The sequence below is a fragment of the Lycorma delicatula genome, chromosome 2, assembly GCF_047948215.1.
Source record: "Lycorma delicatula isolate Av1 chromosome 2, ASM4794821v1, whole genome shotgun sequence".
Taxonomy (NCBI): Eukaryota; Metazoa; Arthropoda; class Insecta; order Hemiptera; family Fulgoridae; genus Lycorma; species Lycorma delicatula.
Genome location: NC_134456.1, coordinates 238,605,542 through 238,619,546, shown reverse-complemented (window position 1 = coordinate 238,619,546; position 14,005 = coordinate 238,605,542). Strand labels below are relative to the sequence as shown.

The window sequence follows — 14,005 nt, the reverse complement described above, 5'->3', positions numbered from 1 at the left end:
CTTTCACGCCCCTAATTTTCAAACGAATGACTAACTAAAATCGGCTGAATCCAGTTAGTGCAAAAATAATTGGAGTTTCTGATACCTTCATTTTTATTGTGTGATTTTTTTTTTTTAAACTAAGATGCAATAGTTTAAACACAAGCGCCATCTTTCATAGTGACCACTGTAATACGTAGCTGCAACTCTTCAGCAAAGATTTTTATATCATGATCAATATAAAATTCCGGTGAGGCACGACATGTTTCATACGCTATAAAATTCCATTTCCATATTCAACACACAAGCTTTAAGCTTATGTGACAACAAAAAATAAATAGATATTTAGGGTCAAACTATCATTCATTAAATGTTGAATCTTACATAATTTATATTTTTATAATCTGGTATGTATTCATTAGATATAAGATTAGAATTTAAAATCGTAGGTAACATTATCTTTAAAGGTAAATTATATTTGTCACAGAAATTTCACCATAAAAACAATATTAACACTAATGTTTGTAAGATTATAAAAACCGAATCGATAGAATTACTGCAACAGTTGAAAAAATTATTTGATTGTAAAAGATTACAATATGTAGAAAAAATCTGTAAGGTGAGTGCATTTTTAACGTTTGAATTTGGATGATTAAATTTGGCCTAACAAACATTTTCTAGGTTTTCTCATACAAAGCCTGGGCCATTAAAGTCACCAAATAATAATAATAATAATTTGACTGTGGCTACATAGTTAATGTGCATGTGTGTGTGGAGGGGGGAGTGAATTAGAGGTATAGTTTATTTTTATTTTATGAATTATACAAAAAATCATAAACATTTACTTTGTAGCATTCATTTTTTGTTCTGTGTTGCAGCAAGTAGATTTAGTACAACTGAAACAGGAACCGGTTGATACGATTAATGGTGATATTCCAAAAGATCCTTTAGCAATTGAAGAGACAAACTCAGTTAAATCAAAAACTGTAAAAGTTGAAAATGAAGTGGTAAGGGTGTTAGATTTTGCATACATTGGAACACCAATTATCTAGATGAACCTTTGCAAGGCCAGATCTGGATAACTGGAAAAGATAATTTAAAAAATTTAATATATATATATATATATATATAGTAAAATTAAAAATAAATTTTTAACATATGTACAATGTAAAAAAAAATTAATATGGTACAGTAATGTGGTGCAAAAAATGCAATGTGTAGAAATTTGCTTTTGTAATTACTTAAGGAAAGTCCTATATATATATAGTATACTATAGCATATATAGTTTATCTATATATAGTTTTTTCTATATGAATTGCCAAAAAGGCAGTAAAAAAAAACCCTTAAAATAAAGATAGAAAAAAGAATTCTTGTTGAAACAAAGATTTGAGTGTACAAGACTACACATTTTTTTACATGTCATACATATCCTCATGTCATTGAGCCATGGTGGGGTAGCTTTATTGTTCACACTAGTTGAACAAATTGCAGTTATTTAAGAGACTAATATATATATATATATATATATATACAGGTCATAACCTTCATAATATAATAACCTTTGATAACATCTGGATCCATTGCCTTCTTTCTTTCCATACTACTTCTACACAATCCAATTTGTGTTTAGTTGTCAAACCTAAAACATCTCGTTTATCTTGCCGCTTCAACAACATTTTTTCCACCTTATCACACTCTGCATGAATTTCATTGTTGTTTAATTTCTTTTGCAATTTATGTTTTGGAATACTATGCCTGTATTTTCTTACATTACCCGTAAGTCCGTATTTCATTCGCTCAAAGCCAAAGCAAGTTCAGAGGCAATAATAATTATCAGAATAAAAACAGTAACCTTTCTCTGACAGGTTATATGTATTAAATATTAGTTTGTTTTCACAGTTTATAAGGGTTTTTCTTTATCTTCTTTTTAAAGGAATCTGAGAAAGTTTTACCGCAGCTTAATCTTAACATGAAAACCGATGAACTTGAAATAAATTATTTACACACTGTGAAGACAGAAGAAGAGGTAGAATTTTATCCAGATCATGTAAGTATTTATTATTATTGGATATTGTAACAAATATGATTGATTTGTCTCCTGTTAATTTTATTACTGTATTTCCTTGTTAATTAATGTATTTTTTTCATTTCTGTGAGTTCTGTTTTAAAAAGATTGTTTTTAATTTTATTTATTTCTATTTAATTAATACGGACGTATTAAGTTGTGTGTAAATGATAAATTGTTAATGCGTGAGGGCAAAAATGTTGTTTTTAAACTTCAGTGATGTCTAAAATGTGTGTATTTTAACTTGTTGATAGAGTTCTCATTTTAATAAGCTCTGGGTAATCGGTTGTTAATTGAAATCATTTGTCATATTTGAATATTTATTAGGTTAGTAATTAAACCTTACCCGATACAGATTAAACAGTCATGACATATAATTTTATTAATGAAATAAAAATAAAATAAAATTTAATTCTGTATTTACATTAGGAAAACTAACACATTTTCATATTATTACAAAAGATATTTGAAGTTATTACCCTGCAGACAGGTTGCAGAAATGCTAAAGTAATCATACTGACAGTCATCTGATGCAAAATGTTATCAATGACTTCACTTTTTTTGTGAACTTTCACCTTCAGTTATTGTTAGTGCAATTTTAAAAATACGGTAGTGTAGAGGGTTTTATATTTGTACAGCATTATAACGTTATAAAAAATGTATGTTCAAAAATGTTCATTTAAAGGTTTTTTTAATTTCTGTATAAAAAACCCATGATCCTCTCTAACTTGGTTGCCTAAATAGGGATTAAGCACATGTTAGGTCTCGTATAAAATACCAAGCTGTCTAACCAGAATCTAGACCCTTCAGGGCTCAGATAAACCCAGGTGAATCTTAGCCTACCCCATGGCTGCAGATGTCGCTTCGCTAGCCATTCCCAATTTACCTGGACTGGCACCCTGGACACCGCAAAGTTTGCTTAGGTTGCCATCCACTCAGAGGGCTCCACCTTCTAGTCCTTCGCATTGTATGTTATCCTCATGGTTGTGAGAATAATACTGATAAATAATAATTATATTATTCTGGCTTTACAGAAACCTGAAAAAGAAACTAAATTACAAAATAAAGAATAATAAAAACTGTGGTAACTAAAGTACTCATACCTTTGATGACAAAAAATTCATAACATTTCTTTGCAATAGTAGCAGAAATATAGTAATGAAGTAAAAGGATTAATCTATATTTTCCTTAATGAATATCTTTAATCCACAACTTCACCCACCCTGGGAGCTACGGACTCGGTTGAAGGATTAAAACCTTCTCTGGGATAACACGAGTTTATCCTGCAAATTCGAAAATAATTGGTCATTTGGTTCTTGCATGATGCGTTTACAAACAGACTATATATATATATACATTTCCAAATTATTATGATCTGGAGAGTGTACCTGATTCATGCAAAAGTTAGCTTTTAACCTACTAAAAAATACCCTGTTCGAATTTTGAAAATTTGACAATTGTTTGCAGAGATGTTACAAGAGCACCATTTGCACCTCCCAAAACAACGCCCTAGGGGCATCCTGATTGTTACCCGTTGATGTTAATGATTGGTCTAGTTTCCCATGAGATGCACGTATATCTCACCACTCTAGCCTCATACGCAGTCTCCACAGGAAGCCTTATGTTAAACAGAAATCTTTTAAATTATTTAATATTACTCGTACTTGTAATATTATTCAATTGACTGATACGCATCATCAGCTCAAACAGTGATACAGACTCACAGTTCATTTATTCAATTCATTAAAGTTTTTGCTTCAACTGGCAAATCTCCACTACTACATACATATATTTTTTTCTGCATCAGAAAGATATCAAAAAACCTCAATATGCTGAGAAACACGGGTAAAAATTTGGTTGCGATTGATAGAGTAGTTTTTCTGTTTATCCCTAACAAACAAAAGTGCTCTTCCTCTTTGTATAACAGTATTGATATAGATAGGAAGTGTTATCAACAAGTACTGCTTTGTTGAGGTGAATTAATTTGAAGTTCTTCCAAAAATCTTTTAATTTGAAAGTTGTTTAAAAAAATTACAGATTGCTTGCATGATTATATAAATGTAAATGTAAATATATAAATAAAAAATATGAGTGGAAATCTCATACACAACCCAACAGCTGTTTTTAATGAAAACTTTATGTTTTCATGCAGAACAAACATATTTTGCTGCTTTTGTAAAATTAGATGCTAATATTTTTATAATTAAACTATTAAAATCCCCCAATATCTTCATTGTTCGCATACCATCTAATTCATAAACTATATACAATGGTGACTTCACTTGTCATAAAGTACTTGTGTAGCTATTTATAATTATTATTGCTTTACATCTATTCTCAAACTTGAATATTTTCTGGATCTATGGAAAATAGCTGAAACCAACAGAACTAGGTAAATCACCTAATATAACATCATATCGGCCAATTAGCATGCGAGTTGTGTGGTGGTAACAGGCCCACTAGACACAAACAACATAGTGCTTGCTAGAGTAGTGAAGTAGACTATCATCGTGAAGGCGATCATCTGTCCAGCTGGGTGGTTGTTTTTTTTTTTCATGTTGCTGGATTTTGGAATCGAAATCTTTCCTCGAGTTCAAGGTAGTTTAATAATCTTTTGAAGTACTTCTATAATTTTTCAATTTTCTTTGGCGTTGAGGCCTAATTTTTTTCATTTTTATCCTCAAGCAAAGGGGTGGGTAATTTGTATTTTGAATCGTTGGATAAAGATTTCTCAACGAAACAGTATAATTAAAAAATAAATCTTTGTGACTAACAATATTACATATACTTTGTTCTTAAATAATTCTTAATTATAAGTAGATCTATATTGTTTTTGAATCTTTGGAAGTTTTTATTATTAATAATTGTGATAATAAGTTATCAGCTGTGATAACCACTTTGAAAATTAAGTTTTTTTATAAATATTTTTGGTACATGATAATCAACAATATTGTTAATACATAACTGCAATTCCTTAAAAAAATTTGTTTATCTGTGGTTAATATCTAATCCCTTTCAGGCATGGCATTTCTTTTATGCTATAAAATTCAGTTTCCATGTTCCATGTACAAACTTCAAGGTTACTAATATAAAAGAATAAGTATTATTTACAATCAAACTCTCATTTAGTGAATGTTACAAAATTAATATTTTTATTTCTGGTAAGATTTTATGAGGTATAAAATTAGAATTCAAAATCTTAGATAACGTTATCTCTAAGGTAAATGATATTTATCCTGATAAAAAAATTTCAGCATAAGCAATATTAACATTAATGCGAGTAAGATTAGAAAAAACAAAATCATGAGAATTTACCTCAAGAGTTTTAACAATTATTTGATTGTAAAAGATTACAATTTTTAAAGAATATGTAAGGTGAGTAGCAGTATTTTTTGATAACACGTAGCAAAACCCGGCATCTTAAAGTCATCTAATAATAATAGTAATAATGTAACTGTGGCTGCACTATTTATGTAAGTGTTAAGCGATTTAAAGATGCGATTTATTTTTATTTCATAAATTATACAGTCATAAACATATTTACTTTCAAGCATTCATATTTTGCTTTTTGTTACAGCAAGTAGATTTACTGCAGCTGGAAGAGGAACTGCTTGATGTTAGTAACAGTGATATTGACAAAGATCCTTTAGCAATTGAAGAGACTGACTTAGTTAAATCAGAAAATTTAAAAGTTGAAAATAAAGCGGTAAGAGTGTAAGATTTTGCGTACAGTGGAACACCAATTATCCAGATAGACCTGGCAAAGCCAAATGTGGATAATTGAAAAGAATAATTTTAAAAAGTTTTATCTTATAAACTGCACTTATAATTTTATATTTAATGGGTAAGACATAAGCAAAAAAAAATTAAATGGAAAAAGTAAACATATTTAAGAAGAAATTTGAAAATGAAAATACAATGTTCAACGTAAGAAAAAAGATATATAGTAATATGATACAAAAAATAAGTATAAAAATTTACTTTTATAATTAGTTCTACAAAGGCCAGTTATATATTTTTGCTAAAAAAGTATATATAAGTATACAATAGCAAAAAAGGCAGTTCCAGTATAAAATCCAGTATAAAAAATATTGATAAAAATAAGTGGTATTGAAGCAAGGATTTGTTTGAATACTAATTAATTTTTTTAAATAATGTACTAGTTTTTTTTTAAGTTCTTTGTCTGGATTTTAAGCAGTCCAGTTATCATCTGGAAAATTGGTGTCCCAGTGTATTATCTTTTCATTACTATTATTATTATCTAGTTTGTAAATTTTGGATTACATCCGATCCATTTCTAAACTCATATGTAGTATTATTTCTGATTATTACCTTTTAGGAGAGCATGTGAACTTAACCATCATGGCTCTACTTCCTTCTCTTTTTAAAACCTCTTCATCTGTTCACTATATGTTTCTTCTTCCTCTCCTCAGTTCATCTTCTTTCTATTGTTTGTCGTTTTTGCTCTTGTTCAATTTTCCTATTTCTAATTTCATCCATAAATTTTCTTCTGTGCTTGATTTCTTCTTCTGAGATTTGCAGTCGTTCCAGGTTGTCTTGTGTTTCTTTCATCCAAATGGACTTTAATTTACTTGGCTTGATGATGTTGAAAATTTTCTTAGCGAGTTTATCATATTCAGTCATCCTGCTTAAGTGTCATATGTGTTTTTGTTAAATGAATTGCAGAAAAGTCAGTTGAAAAACCCAGTAAAATAAAGATCAATAAAAAATTTCTTATTGAACCAAAGACTTATTTCAATAGTGTTTAAATTTTTCAAATAATGTATTGCTTTTTTTTAAGTTGCCTAGTCTGGATTCAATTAATCACCAACATACTTACCACTGTGCCAAATAACCTCAAATAACAAAAAAATAATCACCAAACATAATAACAGAACCCTAAAAACCTAATATGAAAATTTGACTTTCATGGGATGCTGCATTGTCAGTCTGTACAAAATCCTATAACAGAGCTAATCAAAACTAAGGAAGGCAAACTTAAGGGTAAATTTATAATTATAGTCATAACATTAATACTAAGATTATTTAACATGTTTTTGTATTATTTAAGTTGTTACAAAATAGTGTTAACAACATAACAGATATAAAAGTATTTTTTTACTCCAATTTATACCATATTGTAACAAGACCGGTATAGTGAGGCTGAGTAAAGGATTGCTACCGATTATAAAAGTAATGTTAAGTACAATTGCAGGAATCCAGAAAGGGACAAAAAGGAGAAACTTTTTGTAAAGTATGGTCGTTTAACAATTATCCTTTGTTATACTGCCTGTTAACATGCAGTGAACACCTGTTTTATGGTGAGAAGAGGCCAGGTTTGGAATTCATGGGAACAAAAGCCTTGAACGAACAAAAGTTTTCACACTATGAGTTGGGTCCAGTCTGGTAGGTAAAGAGGCTAGAAGTATAAATAGCTCAGTAAGACCGGCTAAAAGAGAGTTCTATTAGAACCAGTCTGCAAGGTGTTACGACGTCAGTCCCACAAGGGCAGTTCAGCAAGGAGAGGCTGCGAGTTGTGTGAGTTCGGTGGAGTTTTGCAAACCAGTCCAGCGAATGAGAGTCACAGGTGTGTCTGCGAGATGGGAGTGCAAGACGTCAGTCCACCAAGGAGAGTCTTGAATCCAGTTCGATAAGACTAAGATGATGCCACGAGTAATTCCAGTAAACAAGAAATACTATCGGTGAGTTATAGTAAAACTATAAGTGTATAAGTGGAAGAAATAATGCGATAAACTTTAGGTAGATAGCAAGGGTATTTGCAAGTGAAATTTATAAGATCGTTTGTTAATATAAGACAAAGTGTTTAAAAAGGGTTAAAACTAGCAGTTTCTTTTGTTAATGAGTTGATTCTAGTTTTGTTTTTTCTACCTGGAATAAATTCTGAATGATTTTTTGAAATCTGTCCTATGTATATAATCTGTATTTACTATTGACACTTATGACTATTTGATGTGTAATATTTTGATTGTTATTCTTTGTTGATTACATTATTTATTTGGATTTGTTATTGACACGTACTATTATCATTTACTACTATTATCCTGATTATTATTGTGGTTGTAATTACTATATTAATAATTGTGTTCACTATTTGTTTTATTATTGTCACTTATTATTATTAATTTGTCTGGTTATAATTATGACATTTTAAACCAGTAAGTTGTAATTATATAAACATTCTAAATTGTCCACCTCTCAATATTCTGATCGAGCCACGAAACATGCGACAATATACTAAGCATAAAGGTGTACAACAATATAAATATTATTTATTTACATCATCTTCATATTCTTGTATCTTCTTCACATTACTAAATCTAGAATGTTGAATCTTAATGATGAGTATGGGCAGTCATTTGTTATAGTATTATTATGTTTAATTATTTTTATTCTTTTTCTAAGATAATAAATTTAAATTTTAATTCATCTCAGTCTTTAACAATATTTTTTTTGTTTATAAGAATTGATGAATTTTAGTAATTTGCTGTATGAATTGAAGAGAATTGTACTTGCCACCGCTTTTCTTTTGTAAAACAAAGCATTGAACATAGTGATATTTAAAAGTTGGCAGAACTGCTTTTATATCAACCATTATTGTCTTTTCTTTCGAGTGGGAATGCGCTCAGCATTTGATCCATCCTATCAACTCTGTCCATAAATATATAATCATTGACAACGTTTGGAAGCATTACCTTCTTTCCTTTCCTTACTACTTCTATGCATTCTAATTTGTGTTTAGTTGTCTAACACAAGACATCTCATTTATCTTGCCGCTTCACCGACATCATTTATGACACACTGAATTCAATTTCATTATTTAATTTTAAAGTAGATTTATGTTGTTTTTGAAGCTTATGGAACTTTGTAATTGTGATAAAAGCATTTATGTTTTGCTTTTTGTTACAGCAAGAAGATTTACTACAACTGGAAGAGGAACTACTTGATATTAGTAATGGTGACATCGAAAAAGATATTTTAGCAATTGAAGAGACCAATTTAGTTGATAATGAAGTGGTAAGGGTATATTAGATTTTTCATACAGTGAAACACCAATTATCCAGATGAATCTTTGCTAGGCCAAATCTGGATGATTGAAAAGGATAATTTAAAAAAGGTTTATCATATATACTGTACATATCATTCTAATGTTAAATGGGTAAGACACTAAGTAAAAAAATTAAAGTTAAAAAGTAAATGTATTTTAGTAAAATTAAGAAGAAATTTGGAACGTATGTACAATAAAAGAAAAAGAGATATAGTAATATGGTACAAAAAGTACATTATGTAGAAATTTGCTTGTATAATTAGTTTTACAGAAGTCTGTGTAAAAAGCTACCACATTATTATTCAATAGCTATCAGTTCCATCATATTTCTGTTTGCCATTCTCGGAGGGAACCTTTTTAAAATTATTTTCAAAGGGGTGGAACTCGCCCTCTCCACTATACCTATTTCAATTCAAAAATCTTAAATGGCAATAGTAACATTTAATTACATTAATCGACAAACCGAAAAAAATAATGAATTTTGGTGAAAAGAAAATTAAAATCCACCCTCCCATTCGCTCAGTAGGTGTGAAAACCATTTAGGTTGTACTTTATTAAAATCCAGTCCAACAAACTAACTATAAAGTTATTGATATTACTTCTTAAACCATTTGGAATAATCATAATCTGTAGATTAAAACTTTGAAAATTATTTTTCAAATTACAAACACAAAATTTTGCTCTTAAGTATTCTCAAAATTTTTAGGAGTTGAAAACTTATTTTTTTTAAATGAGACAATGTAGGTTGTGATACCTCACTGGAAGCCCCTTTGCATGACAAGTAATTTTGTACAAATAAAATAAAAATTGGTTCACTGGTATTTATATTATGATTAAAAATGTGTTTTTTTTTTATGTTATGTTGAGATACAGTGTTACTGACCCAAAGCATTAGGTCTGAAGTCATCCATTCTTGTTAAAAATATGGGTTTTAGGTTTCTCCATTATTGATAAAACATACCAGTAATCACAGCATTAAAACAAAAGTTAAACATAAAAAAACCAATAATAAGGTACCTTATCTTTGCTAGTAACATTCTAAACAATCTATTACCAGATAAACTTAATAAATAATTAAAAACTAATTCATAAATGAATAATAGTTAATCAAAAAATAATGTTTTAATTATTCTTTACTTAATTATATATATATATATATATGTTGCCTACAGCAATTTTTTGTTTTAAATTGTACAAATCTCAAACTTTTCTTTGTTACAACTTGTAATAAAATCCCAAACAAAAAAGTCCAAAAGACTGATGATATGTGGGAGATCTAGTTGGATATGCAGTTGGACCTCTCATCTGATCCAACATCCAGGGAAGCCTTGTTCAAAAACATGGTAACATCTCAATAAAAATGTGTGAAGCACTATCTTGTTGGAAACTGTATCCTGCAGGAATCTGAGGAACAACAAAGTTTTCAAGCAGTTGAGGTACGTTTGCCTTCAAACAGTGGGCTCCATGAAAAAACAGACTGATGGTGCCATTTTTATTCCGTCATAATCGGACATTGATTTTTGATTTGTCTCTTTCATTTGCGATTGTAATTATTAGTTATTTTTAATTTTACAGGTTACTATCGATAAAGGAAACATCAAGGGAAGTACCAACATATCCAATGAATGTAAGTGTGCATATGGTGATGTAACGACAGAAGAAAATTTAGTGCAGAATTTAAGTAGTGAAAACATGTTATTTTTCCAGAAGGGAAAGAATTTGGTTTGTGAATATTGCGATGAAGGATTCCGATGTAAATGTTATTTAAAGAGACACATTAACTTTCATTGTAAAAACAAAAAAAAATAATAGTAATTTTTGTGAAAAGTCTCTTATTCATGATAACGATTTAAAAACCCACCTTATGCATAATGAAGAGAAAAATTATATTTGTAACTTTTGTCAGAAATCTTTTAATCGGAGTTCTGCTTTAAAATTGCATTTAAATGTTCATACCAAGGAAAAAAATTATATTTGTAATTTTTGTCAAAAGTCATTTAATCATAAAAACAGTTTAAGGACACATATTAGTAGAACTCATGCAAAAGAGAATTATGTTTGTACTTTTTGCCAGAAAACCTTTTATCGGAGATCTACTTTAAGATCACATTTAAATACTCATACCAAGGAAAAAAATTATATTTGTAACTTTTGTCAAAAGTCATTTAATCGTAAAGACACTTTAGACGCGCATATTAATATTCATACAAAAGAGAAAAATTATGTTTGTACCTTTTGTCAGAAGATTTTTAATCAAAGTTCTGCTTTAAAATTACATTTAAATATTCATACCAAGGAAAAAAATTATATTTGTAACTTTTGTCAAAAATCATTTCATAATAAAAACAGATACAAGGTTCATATTAATACTCATACAAGAGAGAAAAATTATGTTTGTACCTTTTGTCAGAAGACTTTTAATGAAAGTTATACTTTAAAATTACATTTAAATATTCATACCAAGGAAAAAACTATATTTGTAAATTTTGTCAAAAGTCATTTAATCATAAAAACAGTTTTCGGACACATATGGATACTCATGATAAAGAAAAAAATTATGTTTGTACTGTTTGTCAGAAGACTTTTAATCGAAGATCTGCTTTAAAATTACATTTAAATATTCATACCAAGGAAAACAATTATATTTGTCATGTTTGTCAGAAGACTTATAGTCAAAGATATTCTTTAAAAGTACATTTAAATACTCATACTAAGGAAGAAAGTTTTATTTGTAACTTTTGTCAAAAGTCATTTAATCGTAAAAACAGTTTAAGGACACATATTAGTAGATCTCATGCAAAAGAGAAAAATTGTTTGTAACTTCTTCCAAAAAGTTTTTAATCATCTTTCCAATTTAAAGGTATATTAATTTGCAATCAAGGAGAAAAATTGTTTGTAATGTTTGTCAAACATCTTTAATGAGAGTTGTACTTTAAAAACAAATCTCAATAATATGAACCATTATGACCATTAAAAATCTTATGTTAAGAAATTTGATTAAGGAGAAAAAACGAAAAGCATTCTTTCAAGAGTACATAATTTATAAAACAAGTACAACAAAATTTATTTAATCTTTATAATTTAACATTATATTTTTCTTATTTTTTACCACCCAGGACATCCTGATTAAACCCCTAGACACTAGAACTCTCACCACAGAGGCCAGCCTTTCCTATAAAACTACTTACAGAGAAAAAAAAGTAGATTTATATATTACTCTAGTTTATATGCAGATGATGTTATGCAGATTGTTCAGCTCAGAACCATGCCAATCAGATAATTTGTGGTACTGACAAATTCATAAAGGTGGTCTAGACCACTTTTATGAATTTTTTAGTATTAAAAACAATACTAAAATTACGTTTTAAATATGTTATCAATGTTGACCTTAAAATCTTTATTAGTTTTTAATCTTTTACCAATATATATATATATGTAAAAAAATGACTGCTTCTTTTGTATGTCAACTTTAAAAAAATTGATTTTATTGTTATATCCCGGTTGTGAATAATTGTCCTTTTTTCTTTCACATTAACAAACATGATTCAAAATGTTTGATAACCTTGAAAATAAACAAAAATAACATTTTAAAATAAACGTCTCAAATCACAATAGTTCTTATTACATTCTCAAACATATTCTGTTTACAGTAGAAAAATATTTTAGAACGGATAGGAGCTGCAAACCTAAACAATAGACTTGATGCCAGGTCATTCACTCTGAAATTCTATCTGCATCTCTACTATAAGTTAACTTTAACTCCGCAAATATGATTGATATTAGAAAATTTATCAAAATGTTTTTGAAGTGTAAAAGATTTCAGAATGATGTAATTTGATTTTATAATCTGTCTGTGAAAACTTTAACGTTCAGTTAAATATTAGTATTGTCAATTAATTTACAGGTTTACTTTCTATGTTATTTATTTTTTTAAATTTAATAAATAGTGTTCCACAGAAAATAGGTTGATTTTTATTTAAAACATACACCATTTTTTTGTAAAAACTAATTGTGATTTTTATTTTAGTGTGATCAGATGAAAATTTATTGTTTATCTTGTATTAGTTATAATGAATAAAACTAAATTAAAGCTCCCCACTTTGTCCAACCTAAATGGTGGGAGTGGTAGATATGTGTCTACATTCAGGTTTTAAGTTTGAATCGTGGTTTTGAATCTTTTAACACATTAAATAAATAAAATATGATTTATCACTATCTTTTTGTATTTAAAAAAGTTTTTTGATCAATGTGTTTTAAAAATGATGTGTAATCTTATCCTTTTCATTTAATATTTTTAGTGTGTCAACCGTTGGGATTTGAGTGTGGCGACCTCATATAAAAAAATAGATAGTTTTGAGGTTTTATCATTTTTAAAAATGTCATTTTTCTATGTTTAATGGTCAAATAGTTATTTAAGTGTGTGTTTATACAGTGCCTATACTTCTTATTCTTTTATATGTCATTATTGTAATGACATAAAAGAATGCTTTATTTTCTTGTTTACGGAAAGTGTTAAAGATAATTTGTATCAGCATTTTTTTTTTGTTTTATGTTTTGACTCGTTTTCTTTCTTTTCTTCAGTCCATTTCTTTCCACAACCATCTTATTTTTCTATTTCTTAACTCATAATTGAAAATTAATATTCTAAGGACATCCTGATTTCTCATGGTTCCTATAGGCAAGAAAAGCCAGGAAATACAAATTTAGTTAGGAAATTTTAGGGGAAAAAATCAGAAAAAACTTTTAAAAATTGCATTTTTGTTACCAAATATTATATTAGTTATTAAATCAGTATTTTTTAAGTAATGCCAAATTATATTTGATATACTTTCCCTTTATATATTTGATATACATGTCCTGTTCTCATTTACGTTAACTCAATTATTCTTTTATA

At 28.4% G+C, this 14,005-nt stretch overlaps 1 protein-coding gene across 3 annotated transcripts in view; it reads left to right on the top strand.

The window, feature by feature from the left end:
* Positions 1-13,252, top strand: part of LOC142319790 (uncharacterized) — a 96,591-nt gene extending 83,339 nt beyond the window's left edge. For 2 of the 3 annotated variants that reach the window (XM_075357476.1, XM_075357475.1), the window contains 5 exons: positions 858-986; positions 1,914-2,027; positions 5,623-5,751; positions 8,973-9,080; positions 10,687-13,248. In XM_075357476.1, coding sequence (XP_075213591.1) covers positions 858-986; positions 1,914-2,027; positions 5,623-5,751; positions 8,973-9,080; positions 10,687-10,920 — 714 coding nt within the window. In that variant the 3' untranslated portion in view covers positions 10,921-13,248. Of the gene's footprint in view, positions 1-857; positions 987-1,913; positions 2,028-5,622; positions 5,752-8,972; positions 9,081-10,686 lie in introns of all 3 variants that reach the window. The other variant, XM_075357477.1, reaches the window with a different exon arrangement.
* The last annotated feature ends 753 nt before the right edge of the window (positions 13,253-14,005 follow it).